At 38.0% G+C, this 13,746-nt stretch overlaps 1 protein-coding gene across 1 annotated transcript in view; it reads right to left on the bottom strand.

The window, feature by feature from the left end:
- Positions 1-13,746, bottom strand: part of CLVS2 (clavesin 2) — a 58,870-nt gene that overhangs the window by 14,173 nt on the left and 30,951 nt on the right. The window contains exon 3 of the mRNA XM_027751784.2: positions 2,601-2,711. Coding sequence (XP_027607585.1) covers positions 2,601-2,711 — 111 coding nt within the window. The remainder of the gene's footprint in view (positions 1-2,600; positions 2,712-13,746) is intronic.

Here is a 13,746-nt window from a genome sequence, read left to right as displayed (position 1 = left end):
ATACATCAAGGAATATATATTGACTTTCACCATCCAGCCATGAGTTCTATAAATATGATAAAGCATGCAGTGTAATGATAACATTACTGGAAAGATTTTCTTCCATAATCTAGTCATACTAGTAACTGTCATTTATACTTGACAATACATGAAATAATAACAGTAAAATAATTCCTGTGACAACAATGAGGGAACAGTTGATGGACTATTTGATATTTTCCCTCAATGTTTTGGTAGACTGATATTCATATGTACTTTACATTTATATATCTGCATATCAATATGAAATATATGTATATGAATACTTATGTTTATGTTTATTGTTTCTCCTCAGAGACCTGGAATGTGTGACCTACGAGCACTAGCAACAGAGTATTTCTGGATTTGAGCAGCCTTCTGCCACAGACACTAGAAACCTGCAGACTTTCCACTGGGAAGAAATGCCTGCTTTTGGGTATGGCTACACAGACAGCTCACAGCAACTATTTCTGGACTATGCATAAGTCAGACCAAGATTCACCCTCTGGGACTAAGAGCAAGTGCCATGGCACAGTTCACATCCATATGGCTGAATTCCTTTCATGTCCAGAATAAGCTCACCTCATTTGTTCTGCTCACTGGTCCATGCCATCCCCAAATTTTTCCTGGACAATGCCTAAGAAAGTCCCAGCTGGCACTCATCAGTGCCCTGCCAAAAAGTGATCATACAACTGAACAGCAGGAAAGGCAGTGCTGGACCCTTTTTAAACGACTAACAGAAGCAGCCAAGAAGGGAAAGTAGGATGTTGCTTCCTAACAGCTGTCCCCTGCCTCTTGGTCCCCACTGGGCAGGCAGGGATGTGCACACAAGACATCAACTGCTACCAATTCACATTTCACTTCACCTTGCAAGGACTTCTCTGGACAGCTATATCCTTAGCACAATTTATCAAGAGTTAAATTCAAAAGGCAGAAAGTCAAAGACCAAATATATGTTTTTCTTGTATTGCTTAGTGCAGCCCATCTTCCAGTCAGCTGTGGACACAGGAAAATTAATATGACCACGCAAACCGAGTAATTTTCTCCCATCTCAGAAAGAAATTTAATCTTTCTGTGAAAGAACATATATGAATGGTGAAAGTAATTTATTTTATGGTGTCTTTTCAGCTGAATGCTTCATCTCTTAGCAATTGTTTTTATACATGCCTAGTACAGCATTTATCTGAATATAGCTATCAGTTGAAAATCTACCAGATGTTAAGAAAATACAAAATAATTCAAGATAAAGACTACAGATAAATAATGAGCCTGATTTAAAAAATCTAAAGACAATTCTCTTGGGTTTGGGTTTTTTTCACAATCATTTGTTCTGGATCTAATAATATCTTTTTTTAAAGCTGATTTTAAATTTTATGTGTTGGTCATAACTTTCACATTTTGACACTAAATTTTGAACTGTAAATCAATATCTAATCATCTGACTACTTTTTATAGGCATTCAGTATTGACAAAAAACAGTTGTAAAAAATCAGTGTTTCCGAAAATATATGCCATTGATTCAGGTGTCTAAATAAAAATATAGATGCTAACTGATAAACACCCATGTGCAACTGCCTTGTCACTTAATATTAATGTTGTAACACACCCAAAAAGCTGCACTTTACTCCCTAGTTATGCATACATAGCACTTGAGTTAAAAAGGCCTCAAACATATCTGGCACTACAATGTTCTTTGCTGAAGCTGTAGTCAACAGAGTGCAACTGAATCCTTCAAAATGGGGTTTCATTTGCATATTTATAACAGATATTACATAAAAGGCTTTGTGATCTATAGTTCAAAACCTGTGAATACCAGAGGCCTCTCAAGCATAATCTGTTAACAAGAAACAGCTAAACACTAAGGATGATTGTGGCCTTGTAGATTGTGTTTGAGGACAGAAAATACAGAGCTGCTTAGAGAGCTGATTACATAAAAAAAAACCAAAACCATCATATTCTTTGTAGTGGCTTTGTACATGATGTTGATTGTGTTTTTCTGAATGACAAATTTCCTGTTACAGAAATAATATCATATGCTATCACCACCAACTCTAATTTAATTGCACTGATGCAAATGCTGCAAATTCAGCAACGTCTCAGAGACTGCTCATGCTTATGCACAGACGCATGCACACAAATTTCCTTTTATTGCTTTCATCCAAATTAGTATTTGCAAGCTACTATATACCAGCTGGGTATTTTAGCTCATGCGAATGTCAAGGAAATCACACAAGGAAAGGATTCTCTAGCCACTATCTCTGTTTTTAAAAGAAAGACACAAATAATTTTAACAGAAATTAAATATAATGGAATTGAATACAATCTTAATAGAATCTCTAATGTTGGCAATAATTTTATATAACACCCAGGAGAAAGCATGTGCTTGCATTTTAAAATGCGTTTAAGTGCACTGTGTGACTGTGTCCTTAAAGGATAATGCTGTATAAGTTTCTAAAACAGCTGAAGGTACTCTTTACAACACAGAACAGCAAGCTGATATCTCCTGTATATCTACATTGTTAGAGTATGATGTGTCTGCTGATGACAACTGCCAGGAAATGGACAATTAAACAGAGAAATACCCTTTTTCGTGTCTTCTCCTTTAGAAAAGGTCGTATAACTGTGTAGAGGGCATGGATATACCACGGCTGATTGACGAAATGTATTCCTCCAAATCGAGCTGGAAAGCTGTCCTGTAAATCACAAAACAAATACATACAAGTCAGCTGACTCTTAACATATGTTGCACATGCATCGATGTCAAGTATATTTTTGGTTTTTTCCAAATGCTTTCATTTTAATAATAAAACTTTAACAAGAAGAAGGATTATTCAAAATTGTATCCTCTAAACTGAGCTCCAGCCTTCCAGCCAAGAAGCAAAACACCCTGGACAGAGTAGTGAGGAAGTGTGCTGAGGTAGTTATGGTATTCAAATAAAGGCATAGCATTTCTAACCTCCAGAAATGCTTTAAACATTTATGATTTGCCCAAAATCCATCTATGCAATATATTTTTCTCTTTTTCACTTCTATGGGTTTTATTCATTTTTAATAGTAACAATCTCAACTCTTCTATGTCATTGAAAAGCACTAAAAATGTCCCTTGTTTCCACCTTAAAAGAAAGTGTAAATCTAAGCTACTGTCCAAAATGTCTCCAATATTATCCATATTTCATAAAACTGAGACTGCATTAAACATTATGAATAAACCGTTATGCAATATCCATGACAGTAATTCTTGTCACATAGTCAGGGGCCTTCTGGGAACTTAAATGTAAGGATAGCATATCTGTATTGAAGCAATGATTTTTCTTTTTTCTTGCAGAAAATCACAAGTAGCAGATAACTCCCTGATATGCATTTTCAATTTCTAAGTCAAGAGAATATGCCAGAGAAGGTTAGGCAGTTTAAGGAGGGCAGCCACTCTGTCCTGGAATACTATTGCCAAATTCATCGCGTGTCCTCATTTTGTCTTTGCCTGCTTGATCATATGCACAAACAATGCATTAAACTGCTGCCGTCTCCTATGTTGCCTGGAGCTACACCACTGAAGAAGGAGAAAAGAAGTGTAAACAGGAGAAGCTGATGCATGTCTCCTTTTCATGGGCTATGTCAGAACCTTCTCAGTGAGGAACCTTCTCTTAGGTATACTGACTTACTAAATTAATGGCTTTCATTTGAACCCAAATTCAACAGGTGGCCCACTATAGGCAGCCATGGTAGTCACTTAGATCAAAAACAGGTTCCTCACAGCAGCAGCAACTCCCATTTGACAATACAGGTACAAAAAAAGGACATGCTTCCCAGCCACACCTCTTCCTGCTCCTCCTCTTGTGTGGATGCAGTAAGGGCAGCTTCAGGTCAGTGGGATCAGAGGCTCAAAAGGAGGCAATCAAATGGTCAGACAAGGCCCTTTGTGCCAATAGACCTATTTTGCCTTCTCTGGAGACAAGACAGTAGGCCATACAGAAGCCTCCAGCAGCCAAGATACAAACCACAAAACACCATTTGAAGCATACCGTTTTAGGATCATAACAGTACACACCAACAATATGGCCAAGAAAAATATTACCGGCTAAAGAGCCAATCAAGAACTGTCAGATAAAGAAGGCAGAACCTGCAGAAAGGAAATCGTAGGGGTCAATAACTAATCGATCCCAATTTAGAGGTAGAAACTGGAATATTTATTGAACATGCGTCTCACAATTTAAGGGTCTTGGGGGCAGGACATGTTAATGAGGAGGATGGGTTATGCTTACTAGGGGATGGATTATGCTGACAAGAGGATTACACAATTTTCTGCTACAGTTACACAAGTGGTTAACATTTTCCCTTAGCTAGGACCACATGGGGGGAAGAGAACAAAGGGGTTTCTACATGGTCTGACAACACCATCCCAAAGTCTTTCCATATCTTGCTGAAGAGACAGGACAATCAAACATAGCTAAATATTAATGAGTCTTGTAATGAGGCTCCTCAGAGTAAGGAGTTTCTCCCAGCTCCTGCTGTCCACAGCCTGCTACATAATCATTTTCTGCAGATATCCGAGTTTCAGATTCCAACAGGAAATCTTTCATGAATATACTTTGAAAAAGTACACATGTCTGCACACTTGCAGAACCTGTTTAGTTCTGCGAATGTGTTCAGACCTGAGGTAATAATGAAGTCTGAAGAGGTCACTTACTGCTCTCAAAGGTTCCTTTCACATACTGTCAGGGACACCTAACCCAGAGGCTCTTTACATCAGGATGCCACTTGCCTTCAAATTGCAATAACTTGCTGGATTTTCCATCAAGGAGGTAATGTCTTGACAATAATTTACAGGGAGGATAACAACTATAACACACACCACTCACATCTGGCTGGCCATAGCACAACAGTCAATGCAATCAACAGTCTATGTTGTGGTTTTTCTCCAGAAATGTTTGATTAACAACAGCCTTGAAATAAAACAATCTTATTGAAAGACTGCTGTAGAAGCCTCATTTTGCTAAATGCCCAATTCCTGTCAGCACTGACTAAATGTCAAACAGGATGGTTGATAATTGGACACGTAATTCATCCTGTTCAGTATTGTAAATCCCCAAATACCATTTTGAGAACACAACCTATGATGTACAAAAGGTAGTAAATTATGTCCCTATCACAGTGATCCAACAAATCCATTAAGAAGGATAAATCACTAGATGACACCTTAACCTTTAGTTACAGGAGATACAATTCACCTACAGAAGGTTGTGTTTATTTGGATTATCATGGCTGCTGCTCCAGCAAGGAAGTCTGTTGCTCCGTGCTGTGTACCATGCACAAAAGAGCACATACTAGAGGTACAAAAGTCTCAGCAGAGCTGAGAGTCACAAAGAAACTGAGGATAATTTGTGAATAAGAAGATCTCAGTAGGCAGACATGTACATACACAGATTCAGAGCAGAATGCCAAAGGTATTTGTATTGTAATGTGGGCTCAGAATGCTCTGCATCTTTATAAAGAAATAAAATTTCCAGCAGACAAAAGGACTATCTTTAGAAAGGACCACTTAGACACTTCTACTTTTTTTTTCCTGCATCTTGGAAACCATTTACATGGGGGATCATGAATATATGTGGAATGATTCTCAAATAGAAGATGTCACTTGATTTTAAAAGCCAGTTTGAGTGTTTTTCAGAAATTCTTAAGGCATTTTCTGGAACTAAAGAAGTTGGGTATTTATCAGCTCCCGTGACTGAACTGAGGTGCCCAGATTCAGGAGTACTTCCTAAGGTGTAATTAGGAACCCCCAAAATTTGTGCCAAAAAAAAAGAAAGGGTGATTTCGTCAGAATGATCCTCCATTGTACACTGTGCCGGGACTAGAATGCAAAAGCTGCTGAAAGTAGATCTAAAGGTCAATCTCAAAAGCACCTGGTGAGAAAATAAAAAAGCAGAGTAGGCAACTACATCTGCTGGAGAAACAGGTGTCAGCAGGTTTTCTGTTCCTTCTCAGATGCATCTGACTTCCACATGGGGATTTGCCAGACAGATGGCCATCCTACACCAACAGCAGGTAGGAATTTCTGTATGTATACATGCAGGTAAAAACAAAGGGGTATCACAAAAAATTTAAATTACTTCTTAAAGCCCACAGCATTCTCTACTCCTTGGGTATCATGTCTACATTTAAATTTCTGAAGTCTACTTTTAATGAAGTAGCCCTCCTAGCTGAAGTCAGTATTGTAGTCAAATTTGTTTGCACAGCTCTTAGAAGTGTAGTCTCAGAAACTGCTGGGACCACTGTGTGCTCAAAGGTGCCCAGGGAGCCCATCCACATCAGAGCCTTAAAAGAATGCTGCATATCTCCTCCAAACAGACCATCTGGAACAACCTTGCCACTTACTAACACCACAAGAGTGCCTGGGCATATATGCTCTGGGGTTATTTTTGAGGTTGGTTGACAGCCTAGAGACATCTTTCAAAGGACAGTCTAAACAAATATAATGAACACACACGCTTTACTTAAGGCTACACTTGAGTGCTGTGACAAATTCAGGCCCCAGCACCTGTAGATGAGAAGGGGTTACAAAGTCAAAACTGCAGAAACTGTATCCTCGTAACAAAAAATACAAGTACAAATATCTTAAATGTGACTTAAGAATTATTCCTTAAGATACTACATTACTTCTCCTTCATCTATTCCAAAAAGTCAAGCACTTCATGGAGAAAAAAAGTCATTATGATGAAATAAAATAGTATCTTTATAATAGAAAGATCCATTAGAAAGAAGCATTATGTCTGCTGCAAAATGTAGCATGACTAAACTTAGTTTTTAGCACGTTAACACGGAAAAGCACGGAAAGAAAAGGCACTGATTAGAAGGAGTATTTCACTTCCTTAGTATTCCAAGAGTACTAAGAGGAATCAAGAGTCACTGCTGTCCACATCAGGAAAGGACACCTGTCTTGCTCCCAAGCTGTAACTTTCACTGACCATATGAAAGAACAAGTCATTCCTAATACTAAACTTCCTGTCAGCATCCGTCCACGACATGGGTAATTGCAATGTCTTAAAACAAAATAACTTGTGTGTCAAGACTGATCACCTGTGCCCAAGACATCACTGGGACCCTATCCAGTGGTGAGGATAAGATTATTAAGAGACTGGAAAGTGAATCTGTGGAGTTTAAAAGAATTTGGATTGTTTTGTTTATGAAAACAAACTCTGGAAGACAGATGCTATCTATAAACACACTAGGGAGAATAAACAACAGGTGAGGAAAGACCCTTTCACAATAAAGGACAATGTTGACACCCACACAACTGACAGAAAGCTCACCATGAACACAGCTAGACTGGAAAGTGGTAGACAGCTTTGAATCATCAAACATTCAACAAGCCTGGCTGGGGATCAATAAGTAACCTTAACTCATTTTGAGCCAATTAGTAAATTATGAGGTATCGAAGCTTCAGGTTGTCTAACAACAGAAAACTTTTCCTCTGTCCGTCTCTGCTAAGGCTCTTTAAGGTTCAGATCCAAAGAGAAATCTAAGGTTTCGATGGTGGTGAAAATCTGCTTGATCCCTGGAACAGCTGCACTAGTGATTTCCATCTATAAGACTATGATGTTGTTCTCTCCTAGTCTGAGCTTTTCATTTTTATTAGACAATGTTGAACCATTTCTAAGACAAACAAAAAGTGCCCAAGTAAATTTTTGTTACTGTGTTCAACCAAAAGTGCACTACCTAAAGGCAAATTAACATCATTCACTGACATTCCTACAAAATAAGATGTAATTATCTAGAACTGGATGTTGTCATTTTACTAAGAAGCTTTCAGTGAAGCAATTTGACTTTTGGCAGTCCTCTTCATTTCTGTTAGTCATTTTCTCTTACAGCTCATATAGAAATGTTAAATTAAATGGGATGAGAAGAAGGATGATATCCATCCAGTGATGATATTGCTCTTTTTACTAAAGTATCTGTTTTAATTTCAAACAATCTTCCATCTTTCATTTCAATACACTACCCATAAAAATCATATATTGTTTAAATTAATTAGGTGGGATTTAAAAGCCATCTGACCGTATGTGTCTGCATATTTATATATAAATATAATAAAATTTAAAATCTATGGAGATTTTGTGCTTCCACTATTTGATTAAAGGGCTGATATCTCTCTCAATTTTTTAATTAGATGGGCTTGATAAAGAAAATATTTTGCATAAAACCTCTCATTTTAATTTGAAATTATTTTATCACTTTGCAAATTAACTTCAATAGGTTTTGATCTGATTTTTTTTAAAGGTTTAATCAGAAATTGTGAAATTATTTTAGCAATTTTTGCTCATTTTGAAAGGGACTTGGAGTTTTGGGCATTGGTCCTTGGTTCATTTGTTTAGTCTGAACATTGAAAAATGAAGGCTTTAATTTTGAAGAGGAAACGAAAAATGCTGTTTTCCAAGGACAATTCTGTTTTCAACTATCAACACTGTCTCTTTCTAATTCTAAGTAACACTTCACTTGGAATGTGAAGTATTAAAAAAGGGGAAAACCCCCAAAACTTTGCACAGCTTGATGCTATTTTCCAAATCAGCAAAGCCATAAAAACAGTAAGAAAGATGGCAGAAGTAGATTGTCTATACTGTTTTCTATCCTGTGATGAAAATCATTCTTTACAATAGGCAATTATCAGAAGGTGATTTCTTCTACAGAAATGCCCATAGGGAAAAAAAAAAAAAGGAGCCTGTTTTCCAGGCAGTTTGTGAATGTTTTATTAGATTAAGATTACAGACAAATTGAAAAAAACACCATACTGCTAACTGCTGTGCATAAATGCTTTCATAAACTGGTGGGATAAAAATAATGTGGAAAAATACTGTTCATAAAGGATTACATACTCAAATTCCTCAAGGCAGAAGTCTTTGGCCAGGGACTGTATAGCAGGAGCTGAAATGCCACACTAGCATCTCAGCTTATACCACCCTCATCCTGAAATCACCGTCTTTTAGTCAGTGAGACTGTCCTGATGCCCAAACAGCCCTTGGTCTCAGTCGCAACTGCTGACCACAGGATTACTGTCATAATGCTTTTCATCACACAGAAAGCCCCCCATGGGCCTGAGGTCGTTTCAAAGAGGAACATCAGTAGTTATCAGATACCACCCCTCCTCCTTGTGCCTGACCACTTGCAAATGTGAGTAGGCTAAACAGCATCTTATCTAGAATTGCCTTAGGGGAGCTACAGTTATTTGTTCTGTTTTATTCAACCTAAATGTGATCTCTTGTGTTACCTCACATTTTTCTCCATAGCAGAAGGAAGAAAAGGCTCCTCCAAAAATGCAGACAGGATGCATCAAAATTGGACTACCCTTTTATAAATTTCAATTTACAATAACACAATAAACTGAAAACTAGTGTTTCAAGAGTTATTTCATGAGCCATATGTTTCCTCATTCTAGGAGGAATCAATCTCCATCACTGCAGTAGGCACTAAGAGCAGTAATCATTTTAGCCATCCAATTTTAATCTGTCACTCCATGCAAATGAGAGTCCTGAGAATTGAACTGAACCGTAAAATTGGAGGATAGTGATTTAAGAAAAATCAGCTGAGGATAGCCACTGAGATCCAGAATGCAGCATAATTAAGCTTTAAATTACTGGGAAAATTGAATAACTGACTTGAGATCCATTAATAAGTATTATATTTTATTAAAAGCAGAGGTATCATGAACTATGCAGCATACATAGTTTCAAGAGGTCAGTTCCCCACAGTACAAAACTATTTCCAGTTCCAAAAAGTGTTCAAACGTCTTTATCATAGTACAGAATGAAGATTTATTTCAGCCTTTCAGCTTCAAGAAAGCCTCAGTCTGAACTGCTCAGCTACACTTTATCTTTACAAAGGTGCTTGAAAAGATATGGTTTCCTACATGCTAACTCCACTTCAGCTTCCCTCTTCTGCACTCCTGAACCACTGTTAGTGGTACACAGACGTAAAATGCACCTGGGAGTCTGGGGAATTTCAATATCATTTGAGGGAGAACTGTCATTCAAGTTAGTACTCTAGAGGACCATAAATCACTGTTGTTCAAGTCTAACTTCAGACATCAACCCCTTGTCTTTGTAAAGCCATACAAACATGGCTGTCTCTGTGTTAGCTGCTATGGAGGAAATTCTGTTAGTAAAAGCAGACATTCATAACAACTGGACAAATAAATAGTTACATGGTTTATCATGAATATCTAGGACAAGGCTAATATGATTACTGTGCTATCAGGATACGCCAGTAACAAAGAAATGTGATGGCAGGCTCTCTCCTAAAATCACACTTTTGAAACTCCTGAAAATTCATATCCAAGGAGTTGGAAGCTCAAAATCAGAAATGCAGATCTCTTCTTGCTAAGATAAAAGTGGAAAACCCAAGTGAATCTCTTCTCAGTAAGACAAATTAATAGTAGCCTCAGTTCACATTACATGCATACCCACAGAGGAAAAAACTGAACTCTGAAACTGTCCAGAATGCTGTGTCCAGTACTGGGCTCCCCAGGACAAAACAGACAGCAACATACTGGAGAGAGTCCAGCAAAAGGCCACAAAGATGACTAAGGAACTGGAGCATCTCTCATATGGGCAGAGACTGAGAGCTGGGAATGTCCAGCATGGAGGAGAGAAAACTCAGGGGAATCTCAGCAATGTATATAAACACCTGAAGGGCAGGTGTAAGAAGCCGGAGCCAGGCTCTTTTCAGTGGTGCTCAGTGATAGGACCAAAGGCCAGGGGAACAAACTCAAACACAGAAGGTCCTTCTCGACATAAGGAAACCACGTAAGGCCACATAGTTCTGAAAAAGTCAGACACCGATGAAAAATATAAAATCACTGAGGTTAAATGGGGTCTTTTTAGCTGGTATTTTCCAAATCACTTCCCAAAGTTGTGCTATTTTTGAAGCTTATCACCAGCCAAAGTAACCAGGGTGATGACAGACTTCTCTAGGTAAATAAAAAACTGATTTAGAGACAGATGTTAATATTTACCCTATGTAATGTACTCAAGCTTCTTGGCTTGCCTGAGGTCACTCATCTTCTCATCACAAGTGGCTTACAAAAATGTGCATGGCTTACTCCACCTAAACAAAGGTTTGCCTTTCCTGAAAACCCTGACACTTCATGCATCACACTCTCTGAACCAAGATTTACAAAACTTAGCCATTGCCAAGTTGTCTGCACAGCAATGAACAGGCCCAGTTTACAAAGGCTGAGAATGAGCTGCTCCCCCATTTCTGGCTCAACACACACCCGTGAGCCCAGATTTCCAGTGATATCAGAGGACAATACAGGCATCTCACAGATCAGGAAAACTCAGCAACACTCATATTAACTTCACTCATTAACGAAACCTCTAGGAAAGAAGAACGAAGTTCAATTTCCATTTTCAAACTGACAATTTACTGCTATGCTCTTATCCCTACCAATCTTATAAAGGGCAGTTGCATCTGAAAGTACGTCTTTTTCCAAATAGAATATTATTAACAAAAGATACTGCTTTTGCATATGTACCATCTTCAGATGTTTGTAACTAGAGTTTGTAAAATGTTTATTGCTCTACTCTTAAAACATTATTCAAATTGTAGCATCTTAAGTCCAATGCAATATACTGAAACAATGTAACCTGCTTTTTACAGACAGCATAAGTATGTGCTCAAAAAGATCCTTCTTCCCTCTCCTTCCATTCTACTTTGCTGATTTGGCCACATTCTGATTTGCAGCCCTCTTCTACAGCATGGGTTAAATTTTCTGCTTTCCTATATTATTGTCACTGCAGTGCTAGTAGTTGGCACTAACCAGAGAATCAAATCTCCAGTGGAGGAATGATGACATATGGTATGCGTGAATGGACTTAATGGAAGGCAGAGACACCCTGTTGGCAGCCTCTTACTTCCCATCCATTAGCACCATACAATGCATTGTGCCATGCCGTCCGGCACATACATGCTATTAGTCTCACAACTGTGAAACCATCATCCACCTGTCATTCATGCTACAGCTGTAAACACCTCTGCTCTGACCACCATGTGTACCTCAAAAGGAGCCTGAAAATACGAAACTCCTCACTTCAATGAGAATATTACACATTATTAACATTAAACATTAACATTAAACCTTAAACCCTTCTACTTCTGCTTAACTGAACAGTCAAGAGTCATTCCTCAGTAACTAAGAAAAGCGACATATGACAAGCTGAAGCAAAATCAGTGCCAATGTTAATGTAAGCAGACATGGCTTTTTACAGCCTGTCCATTCACAAAGGGATGCTGTTGTTGAGGGTATCTGGAGGCAATGTCTCAAAGCTCTTGCACCTGTAGAAATAGTTTAAGCAACCAAAATCTTCTGTTAAGTACTAACAGATGCTGGGTCACAGAAAGAGACAAATACAGACCCAAAATATACATTTGCTAGACATAGGATATTTTCAATTGCCCACGAACAGAATTGCATTGAAATCTAAAAGGAATATGTCAAATAGAGTGTATGTGTGTCTGTGTCTAAAAATCATTATGCCTCTAACATCAAATTCATCTCTTAAATAATTTATTAACATGGATAATTTGTTAGTTTCCAGTAGCCTATTTACTTTAAATTAAAACAGATTTAAAAGCTCAGACTATCAGCATAGGAAAAATAAAAAAGGAAGGTATTTTCTATCTAGGAACCAGAATCAGTTCTTTGTGCCCTACTGGTAGATCAATTATGTATTAGAGCTGCTGCTGCTTGACTTTTAATCCACATTAGTTCACAGACCTTGAGCAAATTTGACATTACCATAATAAAAAGGGAAAGCACTAGAATTAGCTATACATAAACAAAAAGGAAAACAGATCAAGCAAGGGACCAATTAGTGTGTCAGATGCTGGCAATGGAGAGAGGGGCTGCCTACTGCCAGCACACAGAGAAATAAGAAATACACAGATAATTCATTTAAATTCCCTTAAATGTAATAAATCACACCTGGAATAACCATGATATCATTTTTAACATGTTTCTTTGTTACCCAAATTTTTGGCAAATCAGGCAAAGAAATCTGCTGATGTGTATATATGTGTCAAATGCAGTACTCTATATCTAGAATACCTGTTCTCATTCTGAATAAACAACACTTCAAGCCCCATTCTAGATATCAGAAACCAGCTGTATGCTTAGCCATTCAAAGATCCTGGCTGAAATAAATTATTACTGAAATAAATCATTTAAAGCAGTACTCCAGTCAGCTTTGCTCATTTTGGAGTCCGGCTGATAAATCTTGACACATAGCCGAAACATTAAAAAGTCTTCCATTTTCTGAACCCAAATTCCTGCATCATCATATCCACTACAGTCTTTCAGCACTAAAATTAAAAGCAGCATGAATATTTAAGTGTTCTGTGACAAGAATGCAACAGCTAAATCTGCCAGTATACAAAATGCAAAGGCTACACCTTAGAATTTAAGTTCACTGGATGGAGGGGAAGAAGGTATCTACCTTCTGGGGGAGGAGGGGGGAAATTATCTCAAAATGCTTGCTAGCTATTGCTGCTGACCTAGAAGCTGTAGTTTGAGTGCTCTAAGGTTTCATTTCCTTACAAAGACAATGTTATTTGGCTGAAATATTTTTTCCTACAGTGCACCCTAGTCTTTCCTGGAGATAGGAACAGATACAGCCTAGAGGTAAATGGGGACGTAAAGTGTCTGAATGCTCCACTCAATACTGGCAGCTCTGCCAAAAT

This window comes from Pipra filicauda, unplaced genomic scaffold (genome assembly GCF_003945595.2).
Source record: "Pipra filicauda isolate LSUMZ 115617 unplaced genomic scaffold, ASM394559v2 scaffold354_size748207_pilon, whole genome shotgun sequence".
NCBI lineage: Eukaryota > Metazoa > Chordata > Aves > Passeriformes > Pipridae > Pipra > Pipra filicauda.
The sequence above is the reverse complement of the archived record's forward strand: the minus strand, read 5'-3'. Positions and strand labels throughout refer to the sequence as shown.